The following is a 21,398-nucleotide window of genomic DNA, read 5'->3' on the forward strand; positions in this document are numbered from 1 at the left end:
TGCTCTCCTACCACCCACCTCTATGGCCTACATGCACCTCACCACCACTCACAATGCCCCTGCCACAATTTGTTGAAGTCTAATGTGCGCCCAGATAGAAAAGAGAGAAAGGTCACACACGATGGCTCATTTCTGTAATCCCAGCACTTTGGGAGGCCAAGGTGGATAGATCACAAGGTCAGGAGTTCAAAACCAGCCTGGCCAACAGCCAATATGGTGAAACCCTATGTCTACTAAAAATGCAAAAAGTAGCTGGGCGTGGTAGCCTATAATCCCAGCTACTCTGGAGGTTGAGACAGGAGAATTGCTTGAACCTGGGAGGCAGAGGTTGCAGCTAGCCGAGACTGTGCCACTGCACTCCAGCCTGGGCAACAGAGCAAGACTCCATCTCTAGTTTAAAAAAAAAAAAAGAGAGCGAGAGAGAGAGAAGTAGGACAGACCACCAGCAAGCTGCTCATCACATAGCTATCACCCCCAAAAAAAAGCCTAGGAAAACTGTTTTGCCCAAGAAAAAAACTAACTTTTTCCCCCTCACACTGTGAATCTGTCTTTATTGATAGAAAAGCATGAAAAGGACATACAAGTAAATATAAGTTTTCATTTTGGAAAAATCTATCAAAGCAGGGGTTCTAGCTTTTATAATTTTCTCAGGAACCCAGGATCACCAAAAAGGTTTACTGCTAACAGTAAATCTGGGCCGGGCGCGGTGGCTCAAGCCTGTAATCCCAGCACTGTGGGAGGCCGAGACAGGTGGATCATGAGGTCAAGAGATCGAGACCATCCTGGTCAACATGGTGAAAACCTGTCTCTACTAAAAATACAAAAAATTAGCTGGGCATGGTGGTGCGTGCCTGTAATCCCAGCTACTCAGGAGGCTGAGGCAGGAGAATTGCCTGAACCCAGGAGGCGGAGGTTGCGGTGAGCCGAGATCGCGCCATTGCACTCCAGCCTGGGTAACATGAGTGAAACTCCGTCTCAAAAAAAAAAAAAAAAGAGATAACAGTAAATCTATATATGACTGTATTATGAATAAAGTCCATTTAGACTTACACACAATTGTATTTAAAAAAAAAAAAAAAAGAAAGAAAAAGAACAAATAATGAAGTGATTTTTCCTTTTTCCTGATACAACTTATTAGGGAAATACATAATTTTGGAAAAATTAACTCCCGGGCCCCCAAAGAATAACTATTAATAAAAGAAGGAAAGTCAAGGCCAGGTGCTGTGGCTCATGCCTGTAATTCCAACACTTTGGGATTTCCAACTGAGGCTAGAAGTTTGAGACCAGCCCGGCCAACATGGCGCAACCCCCTCTCTACTAAAAATACAAAAAATTAGCTGGGCGTGGTGGTGCATGCCTGTAATCCCAGCTCCTGGGGAGGCTGAGACATGAGAATTGCTTGAATCTGGAAGACAGAAGTTGCAGTGAGCTGAGATAGTGCCACTCACTCCACACTCCAGCCTGGGTGACAGAGCCAGAATCTGTCTCAAAAAAAAAAAAAAAAGAAAAGAAAAGAAAAGAAAATCAACATCATTTCATACCCACTTTCCCTCTGTAGCTGGCAGAGAATCTTTTCAATCTTAGCATCCCACTATTAAAATAACAATACAGTTAATAGTCACTACAGGAAGGAAATATTTATATTCCACTTCACCTTTTATTCAGAATGACATTGTATTCAGCTGTATTGACAATATCAAAAGGCTCTAAATGTCATTACTCTATTACTACACCGGAAAAACAAAACAAGTGAATAAATAAACTGCTGCTTCAGGTAATACTGTGAATGCTTTTCATTTTTAGTAGAAGAGGAAACAGTTACAGGGATTTGACATTCAATAAATCCTGGCAGTTTAAGTAAAACCACTAGATCTTTTCAAAGTACACGATGTGATTATAGACAGGATTAGGATCAGAGTTCTCAGAAAACCTAATTTATATGACTATATACAAATATCAGACAAATGTCAGTTAGGGAAGTTTGTTCTACATTTACTTCAATATGTCTGCAGAAGCGATAAAGAAATGTGACTTGGAGCAGCTAATCAAAAAGAATGTGAGAAAAAGAAAATGAATTTATTTCTGCTGTGAAAAAAAAAAGAATCTTATTTCCATCACTTATGTTCCCTATAGAGAATGCCTGAGAACACCTCTCCTAAGAAGAGTTTCCCAACTAGCAAGTCAAAATACACAACATTGATCAACCAAGTCCCAAGTGGTATATCTCAGTAAGCTGGCATTGCTTCAACTCTGAGCACTCACCTGCTATTTGTGTTAGGATGGAATTTTTCAGCTTTGACTGTCAATGTATAACCTTTCCAACTAAGAACTCACAACTGGGGCTGAGCTGAAGCATGAGAAATCTACATCCAAACAGGGCCACTCTGCTCTTTCTCTTCATTAACGAAAATGATTCCCTCAGAGGTAACTATCAATCTTCTCTAAAGCATGCCTTCTCTCATTCCACCCATATTATTTTTCATTAATAGTCATAAGAATAGTCCTCTCCAGCCCTCCATATCTCACTCCTAGAGTGTGTTTTCATAAATTTAAAACTTTTTAAATGATACACATTAAAAACAAGGCAAACAAACAAAAAGGGCAATGAAGTTCTCACAATTCAAAAACATTTCTACTATGATCTGAACTATCAGGGAAACAAGACAGGTACATATGTGATCCAGCTAGTAGGTATCTTATCTGAAGAGAATTAAACCATAAAGTTAAACACAGACCTGATCTGTAGATTGGTGAATCTTTTCTGAAAAACCATTTTCCTTTAGGACTGCAGCAAGAAGATGACCCACAGCCTAAAAAACAAATTAATGAACACAGACCCTTAGAAGTTCTTTCCAAATATCAATACTAGTTGATATGAGTATGCCAGGCAGTCAATTGGGAATAAATAAAATTTTCATTTATTAAGTATGTGCTATGTAGAAGGCATTGAATCAAGCACTCCACATACATAATTTCTAATCTTTGGAATAGCCCTCAAGGTAGACATAGCTATCCCAGGTTACCAATAAGCAACTATAGTTCCTAGAAATTAAGAAAACTGCCAGATTTTTGGTTCAAATTGCTGTCAGTATCAGAAGGTAACTCCATTAAACCATGAATGAGAAACCCCATAGCTTCTTAAAATCATCTTTGCATTGAAATGAAATCCATCATGCTTTACCACACCATTAATGAAGATGAAGAAACTCATGTTTATGACTATAGCCCGCACAGATGTGAATCAAAAGGGAGGGCTTCCCTCCACCACCACCCTTCTCCTTCCTCTAGGTCATATAATTTTGATTTCTTTATCATTTTTTCATAGGTTTCAGCCCTTAAATTCAATTTAAATGTAAGCTTTCATTCTCATAAATCTCGAAAATTTTCCCCTATCCTGCTTCAAAACAACCCAAAATTAAATTCAAGACTTTTATAGGAGTGCTGGTTACATAAAGACATAAATATCATTACCTCCTACTTCTTCAACTTTAGTCCCCTAGTTCTTCAGCACTACCCAGTACTACTGTCTTAGAGTCAATAGGCTAGCAGCGATCATAGCCATTCTGTGTATGGGTTGGGAAAACTTCACTACCGCAACAACTGCCCATCCTGCACTTGGAACCAAATTATGGTATAGCTGTGAATAGCTGTCAGTCTTCCGAAGTCTCCAGAAAAGCTCAAATAAAAACACAGCACCCACTCCTTCCTCATTTTTCTCTTTGAATTTCACACATTGGAGCTGATTTAAGGCCGCAGCACTTGTGGTCTCAGTTTTGCAATACAAGTTATTCATTTATACGAATATTAAGTTTAGTCCAACTTACTGTCTCTTATCTCCTGGTAAAAGGAATAGTAACAAGAACTGAGTGCCCATGGATAAGTTGAGCTCCTGTTTTACAAAATATGCTATACTTCATTGAATGTAAACTGATCATGAACTGCAAGTTGCACCATTATATTGTGTACCACTAAGAAAGGAGAAAGGCTGCCAATTAGTCTGTGATACACAATGCTTCTTTTAAGTTAGAATTTTGATTTTATATTCACACAAGAGCTCTTTTAGGCTTGTGTAGAAAACCATGCCCAAGTTCACAAATGTGCAGGCAATACCAACTGTATCTTAACTACTGCCATCATTACTAGATGCAATCCAATTTCAAAGATGTTAAAATCTTTAAAAAAAAATGTGCATGAATCAATGAAATACGGTGCTAACACTGAGCAGTTGTTACAGAAGAACAATAAGAAATATTTGCAAAGTACAGGACACAAACACAAGAACCTAATAAAACCAATATGAAACACAACAGGGACAAAGAAAAAGCTATAGTCCATATTTAGAAAAAGAACTAAAAGAAAAGAAGCCTAATTCCCCATTCTCCATCAGGTTCAATTTCTCTAATACACTTTTCATTTCCTCTTCTAACAAATCAGAGATACTAGCCTAAACTGATTTTTTTAAAATACAAAATCTGAGGATAATCAGCCTACATTGCTACTTAAGTGTTCTAAAACAGAATTCAAATAGACATCCTACACTAAACAATACATATATACTTTTCACCTAATTTAACAGTAACACAGATGGGTATTTCTTGATTATCTATGCTAACAAAGAGGCCCCAGGCACAGAAATATAAAACTGTAAACAGTATCCTCCAAGCGTTCATCTTCTTCTTCACGGTCCTGTAGGATATGACTCCAACCCAGCCAGGTAGAAGGGAATCTTGCATAAGGAGTGTTCTACTCCTCATGGAAGGGTTCCCCACTACCCAGCTAAGTCAATTCCCACAGCAGGCATCTCCGAAGTTAACTGTTGAAAGTATCCAAGGCGCCGTACGTTGTTAAGTCTTCAAGATGGTGTCTGCTGGTCTGTTAGCTTTACTCTCACAAGAAAAGACAGTAAGCTATTATGATACCTTGCTTAACCAGAATGCGTCTAGTTAGCTAAAGGCTAACCAGAAAACCATCTTTGTTTTAACTATTTAATTATGGAAAAACTCACTAAAGTTACCACAATCTCTTTAGTAGATACATCAAATTTTTTAATCCAGGATATTTTACTTATTAAATGTCATTATTACAAAAATCTATATAATGTGTAGGATATATCTTATTAAATATTAATCCCTCATAGTCTGTGGACATATAACTATTTACCTCTTTTCCCAATAACATAGGCCAAAAAAATAAAAAAGAAACAAACATATTCTGAGGCCTACTAGTTAATCAAGGTTTTATTATTGCTAGGAAGAAAAGTATGATATATAAATAAAAGCTGAGGTTGATCAATTTCAAATATTTGCTTTCTTAGTGAAATATATATTTTCAAATTATCTCATTAAAGTTTCATAAAATAATATAAATCTCTACATGTAGAATAAAAATTTAATGTTAAATATATAAAGTTCAGTTAACAATCCACAGAACAGGTGGATTTGTTGCCATGAGCAAAAATAAACAAACAAAATTACCTGTGATTGGATAAGAGAATTTGGAAATTCAAACCTTTTCCTGATATCATCTGACATTTTTGCTTCTCTTACATGTATGTATGCAGTTTCTGTAACCAAAACAAAAGAATATTTGTTAGTCTTCCAACTGGTCTGAATTGGAGCTTCAATTAATTATTCCTCAAATAATGTGAATGTAATCCCTTCCAAAGACAACAATGGAAATAAAGCACAGGGCTTTGCAAAGTAATCCTTGGCATAATTTCATTGTCATTCAGCACTCAAGTGTCATGATTGATAAATAAACTAAAAATGCCCAACCGCTCTTGGTTTTTCCCATGAGAGCTAATCCTGAAAAAAATTAATTCATACTACAGAAATGCAAAAAAAATATCCAAAAGTTCAACCACACATTTGAAACAGAAATTAATTCTTTTGTGGATCAAAACTTATAAGGGAGAGTCAAACTGTCATAAAATTACTTCAACTATGGCTCACTTTGGCACAAGCTTTCATTTAAGCACTAATCCAACTGCTAGTGACAAGTGTGAAGCCTAGGTGAACTTTTTTAAAGAAGTTTAGAAAAGACCTAGAAATTCACACATTAAAACAGATTGCTTGCTTCCTAAAGGAATAACAGCAAGCAATTAGCACCAACTTTTAATATTTACATCTCACTTCTCATTCCTACTGGGCTCACAAAAAGAAAAGATAAGAGAAAAGAAAAGCAAGCAGAAAGGATGGGAAGGGCAGGTGGTAAAGCAGAAGCATGGAACTAATAGGATTTCCTAAGGTTCCTAATTTATCCCATTTCCATGAGGCACTAAACCTACCAAATTACACTACTATGAAAAATAGGGTTCCCTAGCTCACCTCCTTATTATGATTAAAATTAAAATTTATGTCAATAAACAACCCTAGATTAATTTATAAAAATAACAAGCAGAAAAACCAAGCTCCCTTGATCTCAAAAAACAAAGCATATTGGAATGAACCAGCAGCCTTTTCTAACTAAAGGTTGAACAACCCAAATCTGAAAATCCAAAATCCAAAATGTCACAAAATCTGAAACTTTTTCAGCGCTAATGTGACACTCAAGGGAAATGTTGGGGCATTTTGGATTTTCAGATTAGGATATTCAACCCATTTAAAGCATATGCAAATATTCCAAAATTTAAAAAAAAAAATCCAAATCCAAAACACTTCTGGTCCCAAGCATTTCAGATAAGGAATAATCAACCTGTACTTTCTACCCTTTTATCCAAAACTAAACTCCCTGAATGGGTAATTTATCCTGGTCTTTTTCTTCAACATCTATGTCCAACTTTCCTCCCCAAATCTGACATTCCACAACACTGAAACAACTTGTTTTAAGATTGCAAACTAATTTCCTATCTAAATCTACTTATTAGCTTAAGCAGGTCAAAATTTTTTAACTTCCCAATTGTGTCAATCACAACCTTCTTGTAATTTTCTCCTCCTTTGAATTCCATAATACATATAACAGAATCTGCTACAGTGTGTCCCTGGGAAACATGGATAAAAAGAAAATCTCCATGGGGGGAAAAGAAGATTCTATGGGGACATATATTCCCATCTTGAAGATTCATTCACTCATTTAACAAATACTTGCTAGTTGCCTATTGTGTGTCCAGCACAGTTCTATAGGTGCTTGAGTTATATCCGAGAACAAAATAGGCAAAAATGTCTGCATTCATGAGCTTACAGTCTAGTAGAATACAGCAGATACTTTTTTAAACAAATAATATATAAAATATGTGAGAACACGGTAAGGGCTATTAAAAAAAAAAAAAGAAAGTAAGTAAAGCAGAATAAAGGGGATGAGAAATGGGAAAAGTGCACTTTGTATTTTACATATGGTGGTCGGGGTCAGAATCTTCTAGAGAGGGTGGCATGTGAACAGGCTTAAAGGAGGAAAGGAAGTTAGGTTAACCAAACAGATTGTCTAGGCAAAGAGTGTCACAGGCACAGGAAAAGCCCTAAACTAACAAATTGCTTAAGCCCTGTCTTAGGAAGAACAAAGAGATATGCATGGAGCAGAGTGAAGGAGGAAAAGAATGGTAAATCAGGTCAGAGAATCAATGAGAAACCAGGTCATAAAATGCCTTGTAGGCCACTAGAGGGAGTGACATATTTATCCTGAGTAAAATGGAAAGCTACTGCACAAATAGGGGGTAAGATTTCAATAGAATCACTTGAGGTACGAAGGGTTCAGATTCTGGATATATTTGAAAAAAAAAAAAGCCAATGTGGCTGCTAATGGATCAGATAAGGGGACAGGAGAATAGGCCAGGTACAGTGGCTCACGCCTATAATCCCAGCACTTTGGGAGGCCGAGGCAGGCAGATCACCTGAGGTCAGGAGTTTGAGACCAGCCTTGCCAACATGGCGAAACCCCATCTCCGCTAAAAATACAAAAATTAGCCAGGCATGCTGGTGCGCACTGCAATACCAATTACTCGGGAGGCTGACACAAGAGAATCACTTGAACCTGGGAGGCAGAGGTTGCAGCGAGCCAAGATTATGCCGCTGCACTCCAGCCTGGGCGACAGAGTAAGACTGTCTCAAAAAATAACAATAAGAGTATAGGACAAAGGAATCAAGGATGACTCCAAGGTATTTAATCTGAGCAATTTGTGTCTGTGTGTGTGTGTGTGTGTGTGTGTGTGTGTGTGTGTGTGTGACAGTCTCGCTCTGTTGCCCAAGCTGGAGTGCAGTGACGCAATCTTGGCTCACTGCAACCTCCACCTCCCAGGTTCAGGAGATTCTCCTGCCTCAGCCTCCTGAGTAGCCAGTATTATATGCACCCACCACCATGCTCAGCTAATTTTTGTATTTTTAGTAGAGACAGGTTTCACCATGTAGGCCATGCTGATCTCAAATTCCTAACCTCAAGTGATCTACCCCCCTCAGCCTCCCAAAGTGCTGGGATTACAGGCATGAGCCACCATGCTCAGCCTGAGCAATTTCATTTTTAACCTCAATTCCTTTGGCCATTTTACCCATGGTACAATACAACTTCTATATTACTTCTTACCACGGCATTTTTTTACTGAAAAGAAAAGACAGAGCTGCCATCAACTGAGATGGGGAACCAAGTTTTGTGAGGAAGACAAGAAATTCCATTTTGGACAGTTAAATGTTAGATGCCTCATAGATAGCCCAAGGGGAAATGTCTCGTAGAAAGTCAAATACAGGAATCTAAACTTGGAGGGAAACAGCTTATTGGAGATATAAATAATGGTCCATATTATTAAAGAACATGAGAGGGTCTAAAACAGTAAGTCTTTTTAACTTTGCTTAACCCAGAATTTATCAAACCTATCTGGCCATGCAACAAGGGAAATACCTGCTAACCATGCATGCTATCAGTCTGTCCTGGGATACACATTGGGAAACGCTGGTTCACTAACTCCTGTTCCTCCATTCACGCTGCGTCTCTAGGGCTATCTTCTTTCCTGGAGGCACTCCCCAGCCACTATGCCTTGTGCTGTTGTCTCTCCATACAAAGTCTGCCACAGTTATCAGCCATCATCTAGGACAGTCCTCCAAACGTTTCTATACTTTCTCTAAGTAGGCTCTAAAACACCAGAAACTAGGGTTAAAAACAAAACACATATTTCCTCTCAAAAAAACTGTCACTTTGGTTCATTTTTCTCCAGTTCTCCTCTCGTAATTTCCTTCACCACCACTCTCTAAATCCAGTCAGCCACAAAACTGGCTTCCTTCTTTCCAGCACCTCAGAGGCTACTCTTCCTCTTCGTTCTACAGTCATCGTCGTAGTTCCCCAAACCAGGCTTACCCCAGTAGCTGCTTAGTCTTGGGGCTCCATATGCTGAGTTCGTACACTGCTGTTAGATTAACTGTACTGAAATACTGTTCCCATCACGTCACTCCCCTGTGAAAAATCCATAGTGGATTTGCAATTGTCTGTCAGATTAAACGCAAATTCTGATGCCTAGCTTTTATGCCTTCCTATCAACAGTCTTACCCATACAACTTCATTTTCACTGCTGTAATTCTAATCTGCTAAAACAGTTTCCAAAATGGTCCCATATGCTCAAAATCTGCACAGTCCTACAGGATTTGATTTCTTCTCTCCCACATAAAATGTCTTTTATATGACGCCACTGCTTAAATATTAAACTCCTTTCATAGCATATCTCTGTTAAGCCTCTTCCAACTAGCTACATCTAACAGTAATCATACTTTATATTCAGTGTTATTGCATTTGGTCTGACCCACATGTAACTATTTATATCAGGACTAGAAATCTTTTTTCTGTAAAGGGCCAGAGAGCAACTACTCAAGTCTGCCACTGTAGCACAAAAGCAATAAGCAATACATAAATACAACAACTATAGCTGTGTTCTGATAAAACATTATTTACAAAAAGAAGTGGGTGGGCCACAATTTGCTAACTCCCAGGATATGTAACTATTTTTAAATTAGTTTACAAAATTTGATATAATTCCTACAATTAACATTCAAATTTGGCCCTGTGCTCACAGGCAGCTAGGGCAAATAGACAAACAAAATAAATGATACCTCTTTTATAATCTAAAAGATATGTCCTGTCTCAAAGAAAACAAATATTTTTATGCCCTTAAACTCTGAAGGAAATTTCTCATATTGGGCTTTATAAATGGAATACACAATGATATACGAGGCAGTATTCTCAAAAACAAAAGCAAAAGGAAATGTTGTATTATTATTTTTTTTTAAGATGGAATCACACTCTTGTTGCCCACGCTGGAGTGCAATGCCATGGTATCAGCTTACTGCAGGCTCTGCCTCTGGGTTCAAGTGATTCTCCTGCCTCAGCCTCCCGCGTAGCTGGGATTACAGGTGCCCACCACCATGCCCGGCTAATTTTTTGTATTTTTAGAGAGTTTTACCATGTTGGCCAGGGTGGTCTCAAACTCCTGACCTCAGATGACCCAGATCCCAAAGTGCAGGGATTACAGGTGTGAGCCACCGCAACCAGTCATATTGCTTTTTTTTAAAGTAATCCCTGGATAAAGCCACAGGCATAATGTGACATGTTTTCTGCCAAAAAAAAAAAATTTCAGCTACTGGTATTCAAGTACAGAGTTTTCTGATGATCTAATCTAACTCAACAGAAGACTGACTTTATAGTATCCAGAGAAGCAGGTAAGGTTATTAATATGTCACCAAATAGAATTACTTAATTATCAACGATGATAACTACACAGAAGAAGATGGGGGGCTATGTGCTCTGATCTAGGACCAGAATGCTGGAATTCCAACATGGTTTTAGGTACCAGGTCGGCAGCTGCTTAAGCTAATAGCTTATTATAGAAGTGAAGAAGCTGAGCCATCCAAAAAGATGTCCTTGTTTTCAGGAGACAGGCCACTGTGGTAAAAGAGTGTTGTTTTTATCCAAATTACCTAAGTAAAGGTGACAAATACCAAAGATTACAAAAGACAGTCCTAATTTCAGCGTGACAGCTCAGAGGATGAATATGTTTTTAAAATCTGTAGTAACTTTACCTTTCCTAACAAATGGCCATTAAGCATTCTCAAAAACCACTACCCAAGCTGCAACAGGATTTTATATCATCCTTGATTTGTTATCCCTGGGCTACAAGTTGCAAGTGTCTTTCATTTGCTGAAGACTTATATTTCAAGGTTAATCATAACCATTGGCCTTTCAAGGTATAAAAACATCATATCCTCTTAGGGAATTTCAAAATAGAGTACACATGCTCACTTTAGCATTGGCAAGTGTAGCACGTGCCCTTTTATTTATTTATTTTTTTTATAGAGACAGACACAGGGTTCACTTGTCACCCAGTCTAGAGAGCAATCTACTTTATTTTTAAACTCAATTTCCTTTGGATATTTTATACATTAAGGAAAAACAACTTATATATTACTTCTTGTCATGCCATTCTTACCAAAAGGAAACTGGTAACAATATAATCCATAAGCCACATGCTACAAAAATGTGTGTTTGATTTTAAAAGATTCATTTCCAACCTGTCAATATGCCTTTTTTGTCTGTCTAAATCTAAATCAGAAAGATAATTTTTAATGAGGTCTTTAAGTTCCCAGTGAATCAAAGCAGTTGTTTAATGTAAGCAATTATCACATTATCTGGCAAGGTATTTCAGCCCCGTAAAAACACTTGCAAGAAAATTAATCGATCATATCAATTTCACTAATAAAAGAGCAGTAGATAGATAAAACACTCTGGATTTTCAACTTTCTTTCTCAATAGTTCCTCCAGGACACTGTACAAGTACATATCACACAAAAGTACTTAATGTCAAACCTCAAATGAAGGACACAATCTGAAGATTTGAGGAAATCTAACGATTATGAAAACCCAGCAGACAGAGTAACTGATTATACAAGTTAGTCGGAAGAGGAGGGTCCTATGGTCACAAAGAAAGACATTTGACTTTGAGCACTCTTGACTGCCAAATTTCTATACAGGAAGGGCTAAAGAGCAGTCAACTGGCTGAAACTCAGGGCTATACAGAATACATTTTTTTTTCTTAAGAGACAGAGTCTCGCTCTGTCACTCAGGCTGGAGTACAGTGACACATCATAGGTCACTGCAGCCTCAAACTCCTGAGCTCCTCCCATGTGCAGGCTTTCAAGTAGCTGGGACTATAGGCATACACCACCATGCCTGGATAAAGTTTTTTGTTTGTTTGTTTTTATTTTTGTAGTGATGGGGACTCTCTCTGTTCCTCAGGCTGGTCTCAAACTCCTGGGCTCAAGTGATACTCCACCCTCAGCCTTGCAAAGCACTGGGCTTACTACAGACGTGAGTCACCACGTCCAGCCCAGAGTACATTCTTAAAGCTAGTTTACATGAGCAGTATCATCAGTAAACTGATAAAATGGCTGATAAAAAATGATTCCTTCATTCACATTAATGGGCTCTATGTTTTTAGAGACACAAAATCCAGGATTTTCTCTAACATTTTATTAACTATTCAAATTATGTTATGGAATTTACTTAGTTTCTTCCTCACACAAATTAAGCTATGGAACCATCAGCCTAAAACCATTCTTTTAAACACACATTTCGACAATTTTTATCTTTTTTATTACTTTTTGTGAATGGCTTACACAAAAGCTGATGGGAACCATCAATAAACTTTGAGCTGATTTTATAAATTTATTTAAGACTATGGCTCAAGGGTGGATTCTAGAGTCACCTAGCTGATTGACCCTCAAAAAAGAGGGGAAAAAAATCTGCCTATACTTTTCAAATGCCTACCTTTTACTATTGTCTAATCGATCTCTTTCTCATTCTTCTGCTGCTTAGCTTCTCACCCATTGCTTCCCAGTCCCTAAGTATTTCTGTATATCCTCTCTAAGATCAGGCAGCTTGATTCTGTTTTATCACTTTGTATTAAATCCTGACACCTGCTTACACTTAGCCTCAGCTCCTGCTTCAAAAGCTTAAAAATCCAACTGCCACCTACACTCCCAAATTAACAGGACAAGATAATTAGAATCTTTTTAACCACAGTTGACCCTTGAAGAAAGGTCCACTTATACACGGCTTTTCTTCCACCTCTGGCACCCCTGAGCCAGCAAGACCAACCTCCTCTCTTCTTTCTCTTCTTTGCCCTACTCAACATGAAGGTGAAGATGAAGACCTTTATGATGATCCACTTCCACTTAGTGAATAGTAAACATATTTTCTCTTCTTTATGATTTGCTTAGTAACTTTTTTAAGCTTTTTTGTTGTAATAATACAGTATATAATACATATAATACATAAAATATATATTAATCAATTGTTTATAATACCAGTAAGTTCTTGGGGAGTAAAAAGTTACATACAAGTTTCTGACTGCATGAGGGACTGGTACTCTAAGCCCCCAGATTGTTCAAGGGTCAACTGTATATGATTCATAAAAATTCATAAAAATTGAAAGTTTTCAACATTAAAGAGCAAGTACAAGAAAACAGTAATGCTTAATCATTGTATTATCAGAGAGACCAAGACACATTAAAATTAAGCCAAGAGTAGAAAATACTTTTAGCCAGTAATTTCAAAATCAAGCTGAGGCAGATAGCAACTCAGTGGTGTGACAGAGCCACGTGGCCAATATTATCAGAGAAAGCAGCAACCATATGATGTGGAAGAGATTGCTATTTATCCTCCAATATCTGTTCTCTTCTTTTGTATTAACAAAACTGTACCCTAAAAAGCTTCACTACATTTCCCAGCCTCAGATATGGTTCAGTATCAGAGAGAACAAGCTCAAGTTCTCTCCAGGGCTGTGGCGTTTGAGCAGAAGTGACGTGCCACTTCCAGGCTGGAGTCTACTTCCTCCACTCTCTCTTCCAAACCACAATGAATTCTGGGAAACAACCTAAATGCAGCCATGCATATGAAGACAATGGCCCTGGGACTCTGTTGAAGAAAAAAGATGGAAAAAACCTGGATCCCTAAATGATAGCTTGCTGTAGAGTTACATACCTGGAACTCCAACTATTACAGGAAAAACTTCTACATTGTTTAAACCATTGCATTTTGGGGTCTCCTTGTTGCAACATCTAGCACTTCCTTAACTAATATAATGGACCTGACATCATCCCCCTACCTACCTTTTTTTCACTAGAGAAATGAAAAAACAACGTCAGAGAGGTTAAAGCAATTTGCCAAAAAGGAAAGTCATCATGACAGAGTTCAAGTGAGAACAAAGGTTTCTTGACTTACAACTAAGTGTTCTTTCCACTAGACCATCAGCAACATAAGGCATGACCTGCACATTCCACATCACTCCAACATGTCCCAGGAATTTTAAGATCAATAATTCAAGTACTGAGGAAATTTACATGACTATGAATTCAGATGATCTCACTGGCTGACACTTACTTAAAGTACAATGAATTACATTCAAATTCCTGCCTTTACAATTTAGTTCCTTCTCAATATCACATGCTACTTAAAGATTTTGAAATGGGAGTCTAAAACAAGAGCAAAGGCAGGAAATTCCAAGTCAGGACTGATTGCTGTCCAGGAAAACAAGGCATTAAAATAAAAAATAAAACCACAAACTCAGCCAGGCATGGTGGCTCATACCTGTAATCCCAACACTTTGGGAGGTCAAGATGGGAGGATCACTTGAGCCGAAGAGTTTGAGACCAGCCTGGGCAACATAAAGAGACTCCATCTCTACAAAAAATTTAAAAATCAACTGGGCATGGTGGCTCATGCCTGTAGAAACAGCTACTTGGGAGGCTGAGGTGGGAGAATCACTTGAGCCCAGTAGGTCATGGCTGCAGAGAGCCAAGATTGTGCCACTGCACTCCAGCTTGGGTGACAGAGCAAGCCCCTTTTTCAAATATTAATAATAATAAAATAAAATTAATAATGTCTAACTGGTTACAAATTTTCTCTCATTATTCTTGAATACTGTGTTTTAAAGAGTGGTATACGGATGTGTATTTATATGCTAAATATATGAGTATATTGATGAAAAAGTTATTTTTTAAAATCTAAGGACTTATGAATCTCTAGAATTTTTGTAGCATCCAGTCTTAATCTTCAAAGTTAGCTGTTTTTATTTTTTCCAATATTATAATTTTTAAGTATTTTTCCTTCATCAAAACAATTACCTGTATTGCTCAGTACAAAACATGTTATAAAGACTTCATGTTCATCTAAAATATTTACAGTATATTTACGATAAAACTGATAACCAATTATTTTAAAGGTGTTACTGACCAATAAATGTCTAAACTGAATAGCAAAATCTCCATATTCACAATCTTACTTCAAATACATTCCAGTTAACTAAAATTAGTAAAATCTCACAAAACAGATGTTTTAGATATCTTGCTTGTATTTTCTCCCCTCAAAAATGACTCAAATTTTGTATACTCACTCTCTAAAATAACTTACTTAATTCTTAGTAAATATTAATATGGTACAAAGCATACGTAGTGAAAGGATGTAATATTTGGAATTTTCTATAAAATACTCAAGTATAGAAAGAAAAATAAAAGAAGATTGATAAATATAACAGGAATGTCTAAATGTTGATAATAGGTACACTGGAATTCATAATACTAGCCTCTATTTTTATGTTTGAAATGCTCCATAATAAAAGGTCTTTTAAAACTCATGTACATGGCTCTTACTAGGTGAAAGGCAATATTCTAAGCATTATACATATATTAACTCATTTAACCCCCACAATAACCCTGAGATAGGTACTCATTTTACAGATTAAGAAACTGAGGCACAGAAAAGTTAGATAGCTTTCCGAAGGTCACAGAGTAAGTGACAGAGCTGGAATTCCAACCTAAGTAGTCTCGTTCCAGAGTACACATGCACATAGAAAAACCCAGAATGTACAAATTACAGATTATTATTTTTGCTCATTCCTAGTTTCTAATTGTTCTGTGAAAATATGTGTTTTGTAATTTTAATAAAGTTACTAAAAAAAAAAATCTTGACTCACATTTTAATACATTCTGTAGACATCAAGGATATAACTTTCTAGCACCTAAATCACTGAAAGTATAGAAATCTATAATTAAAGCACCATTGTCATAAAGTTAGCAGCAATTTAGTAGAAAAACTTTTAATAATAAAAGATTAATTACTTTGTTACTTATGTTTACCAATGCTTTATGAAGAGTAATACTGAAAAGGGGCCAATGTAATTTAGCCAGATAGATTAAGTTTAAACCACTTAAAAGCTGTCTTCCTTCATTTTCAAGGAGAAACATAACCATCATAATTTCCCCAAGTAGATTCCTAGAAAATCTTCCTCCAAAATAAACTCTTACGTGGAAAAGAATTATATAGACTGATTACAAGTTTACTGGCAACATTTTTGATGTTGCAAAGTGACCAATCAATCTCATTTGTTATTTTTCATAAAAAATAAATTTCTAAATTCATGTAGAATGGAATAGATATGGCTTAGTTAATTCAGTTTGCATACTTAGTGCTAATGAAAGCTAAAGACCAAATGAACAAAAAAATTTTACAGGAAGATATTAAATTTCTCAGTTTTCAAAAAAGTCAGTGTATATAGACCAAAATAGACATGGAGAATATCTCTATATTTGAGTCCTTAATGAATACAAGGACAAAAACAAAGTTATCACAGTACTGTTAGAAGAACCACAGTGAAAATGTTCATATAAATAAGATCAATAGCGCACTGTGAAGCAATAACATATATTCTTTTGCACACTCTAAGACTGTCCACAGAAAAGATAATGCCTTAATCCAACTAAACTCATACTCTTACATACCTCTATCATCATGATAACAGAGCAACTTGACACAGAGAGCAAAGCTCTGAGGGGCTTTGGGGAACCTGCTTTGGGAGTTAAAGGGAGCAGGTAAACACAGACCTGGATGCAAATTCTGGTTCCAGCACTAAGCAAATTACTTACCATCCTGGAGTCTGCTTCCTCATTGGTTAAACAAGGTCTTGTGAATAACAATATAAAATATGTCTTAAAGCCAAGAGTCTTGCACATAGCAGGCACTATAGAAATATATGCTTCTTCCCTCCCTCAATATCATGTGGGACAGTCATGGAAGGTGACCGATGGAAAAGAATTTGAATTTAAATGATAAGTAGGGAGTCTCTCATCAAGTGAGCAGCAATGAAATTGAAAAATTGTTTTAATGAAAAAGATTACTTATATACAAAGATGGGATCTTGCATATGAGTCACCAGATAGAAATATAAGACACCAGCCCCAAGGTTATAATATGTGTAAGATTCCCATTTAAAATATAGTTGACACAGCACTAGTCACAATAGCAAAGACATGGAATAAAATACAGTTGGCTTTAAACTCATAACCTGAAAACTTTTCAATAGCTCCCCATTGCACTCTGCAATAAAATCCAAACTCCTTAGGAACTCCGAAAGGTCCTGGACTCACGACTCTCCTTCACTCAGGGCACTGCAGCTACACTGGCTTTCAGTTTCCTCCTTGAGCCACCCCTGACACCCACGCCCTCAGCTCCATCCACATCTGGGTCTAGAACTCTCAGGCCCCTCAGCCTCAAGTGCTCTTGGCTTGTTGTTCAATTGCTCAAATTAGCTGATTCTTCTCTTCCTTCACATGCTCCCTCAAAACTTCCCTATCTCCCCACCACCAGCATATCCTCAAGTAGTTCCCTACACGCCACCACAGTGGCCCACTATCATGCCATTCATAGCTTTTATCACAATCACAAATGATTGTCATTAACTCATTTCTGCTTCCCCACTCTACCCCCACCCCATAAATACAAACACTTTAAGGCAGGGACTTTTTTTTACCACTATCTTCCCGGCATATAAAAAATGACTATTCAATAAAGATTCACTGAATAAACACAAAGTATGACATAAACAATATGTTGGATTAAACAGCTCCTATGTGCTAAGTACTCCACAAAACACTTTAATACCACTAGATCTTCACAATAACTTTGAGGTAAACATTAACTCCATTTCCCACATGAGGAAATAGGAGCTCAGAGATTAAGTAACTTGCTTGAGGTTATACAATGGTATTAACAGTCAGAATTTATTGAGAATTTTACCATGTACCAGGCAGCTACTGTCAAAGCTTTTTATATGTATTCTCTCACTTGAAATCCAAACAACCCCATGACATAAGTACTACTATTAACTTTATTTTCACATGAAAAACCAAGTGAGGCAAAGAGAGGTCAAAATTAATAGCCTAATTATATAAGAAGCAAAAGCATGAATAAAAACAGTCTACCTCCAAATCTCACATGCTTAACCATCCTTTAAGCAAGTATAGCTGACTTACAGTTTTTGTAAAATTAAGATCATCAGGCAGCCAGTCACTCATGCCTGTAACCCCAGCACTTTGAGACGCTGAGGTGGGAGGATCACTTGAGGCCAGGGGTTTGAGACCAGCCTGGGCAACACAGCGATACCCTCGTATCTACAAAGAAAAATGTTTAATTAGCTGGGCCTGGTGGTACATGCCTGTAGTCCTAGCTACCCAGGAGTCTGCAAGTGGGAGGTTTGAGCACTGGAGATCAAGGCTACAGTGAACTATTATCACGCCATTGCACTTCAGCCTGGGCAATAGAACAATGCCCTATCCCTAAAAAAAATAAAGTAGTTAAAAAACTAGAGCTAAATTAAGGTAATCTATTAAGGTATATCGCTCAGAGCCAGAAACATAGCAAACATTTTTTACATGTTAGTTATTATGCCTAGTATGAATCTAATACCTTGTTTTTTCCATTATATTTTGCTGCATCTCAGGAAATCAAATAAATCTTTAAATAAATTACCTGGGTTTGCATATACAGTGTTAAATCAACTTCCCAAAGCAGTTTATCAGCATATGCAAACAGCTTTGTTTCTCTGTATATACTACAGTCCTAAAAAGGTAATCAAGTCTAATGTGCAAACATTACACATTAAAAAGTTACTCCATGCCCAGAGCACAAAACATAAAAATTGCTTATCTAAACTTAACCCTCATCCTTGCGGCACCATCACCAGCAATGCATCTCCCACATCGTGTATGTTCTTTGGTTGTATGCCTTTATTTCACCATTGACTATTCAGTTTAAGTTCAGTGAGTATCTAACAAAGAATAATGATTGGCCACTTTCATCATGACAATTACCCACCTGTAGTAAATGCATGCTTCTTGTCACTGATATCAACAATTTCACATCTACATTTTCTGTTTTTTAAAATAAGTAAATAGTCACTAAAATTAATCAAAGCAATTATATACCCAAATGATTGCCTAAACACACACACATACAGATGGCAATGACACTGCAAATGAATACTTAGCTGGCAGGTAACCCCACCATGTGACAGGTGAAAACACAGCTCAATGAGACAGGGAAATTTGTTTGTGCATGAGTTTACTCATAAAAACAGGGTTTGAAATAACACGGGAATGCTCAGGAAGAAATGTCCAGAAGCAGGAAGATCAAGAGGAAGCCACTGCATGTTCTTTCTCAGTTCCTGCAGCTGCCAAAGAAAACAGGGCTTCAACTAAGACTTGGCATCACATTCCAGGCAGAGAGAATATGAGGATATGGTTTGAGAGGACAAACTGGAGAGCTAAGATCAATCTCTAAAGTTCCTTCCAGCTCTGAGAGGGTTATAATCACTCCTCAAGACATTCTTGTCTGGTTCTCAAGGTCCTACTTTCCATCTATGTAGCAGCTGCACCTGCTCAGGTGACAGTAAAGAAGAATCAGAAGTTGAAGGGGTTCCCACTGACCAAGCCTGCTGCATTATTACCCTGAACATTTGAATTTCTTAAGAGAACCAGCTTCCTGTTCACCCACTTCAGGACCTGGCATGGAATAAGCAGTTAATAAATGTTCACTGAATTACTGTGTTTAGCACCGTACCTAATAGACAATAGACTCAAAAATATTAGAATCAGGAATCCACTGTTTATTTTGTTTTCAGATCAACTTTCTAAAACAAAAACTGAGAAATAGAGAGGAATTTATATATTTTTCACTAATTAAGACTCATGAAACAAAGACCAAAATAAATAAGAGCGAGTAGAAAAATAAATGTTTAAACAAAGGTCAAAATTAACACAGTAACCTGAATTTAGTGACCACATTTAAGAGTTGACAATAACGACTCCTTTTTAGGTACATCCTAACTCCCAGCTTTTTTTTTTTAACCAGGCAAATATTTTTTGTATAGATAGTGCAAAGCGGAACTTCAGCCAAGTTCGAATCCAAAATCAGTAGACCCTACATCAGTAAAATTTCATTATAATGTCATGACTTTTGGTACATTTTCTTAAAAAAAAAAGAAAAAAAAAGTCAAAAACACATGCAAAAGCTAACAAGGCTTTTTTCACTGTTTCCAGCTAAATCTAAGAGATGGAAAATGAGTCTTTGTTACTTAAATACAACATACATTTTACATGAATGCTTCCACTGATAGCTGTTATTTATCATAGCTATGTGCTTAATCTGTTATGTATTACAATCCTTTAAAAACCCACAGTGTCACCTCTGTGCATTTCCCATTGTAGTAAAAGGAATTTTAAATAATTTCTTATTTTAAAAAAAGTAACATTTACTCATCTTCTATTACTCATGGCTGTTTTTATTTGTAGGGTGCTTAATAATCAGATATTAGTTAACCTTTGCAACCATCCTGGGCAGGGGTTCATTAGTAAATCCTTTCACGTAAGCATGGAAATATCAAGCAGCATATTCAAGAATCAAAAGAGGATCTTGGAGTAAAATGTTGACATCCAACTGAGAGGGCACAGTATGTAGAATGTCTTTGAGATAAAGTTAATATAAGAATTATATTTAAACAAAGATGGAGGAGGAGGAGAAAGAAGAAGAGGTCATGATATAATATGTAGCTCTTCATAATTTTTTTTAATTTCACAAATGTTAAAACTAGTACATACAATTTTCATACATACATACAGGCTTAATGGAACTTTTCAACACTTAGTTATAAATAAATGACTGACTAGATAAACAGCAGCAGCCATTCCATAGACCAGCAACTTACAATGAATCCAAGGTTCAAAAGAGTTTCATTTCACCCTCAAGGACTACTTCTGCCTTTCAGCCCAAATTCAAACACTATCTAAAAAATTGCTCCCAATCTGGTTTACTTCCAAACTGATAGAAAGGGTTCTCAAATGTCAGATCAGCTCAGGAACAAAGCCACAGGAATAAGGCAGGACCAGTGTGTTTCCCAGAACCACAAAGTGTCCCCAATTCCTATACAATATACCTAATTCCATGGGGAACTTTAGCAGCATGAAGCCAAAAGTCTGACACAGGCCAAAAACTAAACTACTCTATGGAGCTGGGCAATCTGGGTACCACTTACATTTGACCTTACCATCTGACACTTCTTGGCTATATCCCAAAGTGTGGCATACATTCTTCAAGTTCTATTC

The 21,398-nt window shown here is 37.0% G+C and overlaps 1 protein-coding gene across 5 annotated transcripts in view; it reads right to left on the reverse strand.

Annotated features, from left to right (window-relative positions):
* Positions 1 to 21,398, reverse strand: part of FOCAD (focadhesin) — a 289,039-nt gene that overhangs the window by 253,011 nt on the left and 14,630 nt on the right. For 3 of the 5 annotated variants that reach the window (XM_032300072.1, XM_032300075.1, XM_032300076.1), the window contains exons 2-3: positions 5,475 to 5,563; positions 2,736 to 2,810 (exon numbers count right to left, since the gene is read on the reverse strand). In XM_032300072.1, coding sequence (XP_032155963.1) covers positions 2,736 to 2,810; positions 5,475 to 5,531 — 132 coding nt within the window. In that variant the 5' untranslated portion in view covers positions 5,532 to 5,563. Of the gene's footprint in view, positions 1 to 2,735; positions 2,811 to 5,474; positions 5,564 to 10,372; positions 10,397 to 18,272; positions 19,963 to 21,398 lie in introns of those variants that run through there. The other 2 variants (XM_032300073.1, XM_032300074.1) reach the window with 2 other exon arrangements.

Source organism: Sapajus apella, unplaced genomic scaffold (genome assembly GCF_009761245.1).
Source record: "Sapajus apella isolate SASKATOON/1434 unplaced genomic scaffold, GSC_monkey_1.0 scaffold42, whole genome shotgun sequence".
NCBI lineage: Eukaryota > Metazoa > Chordata > Mammalia > Primates > Cebidae > Sapajus > Sapajus apella.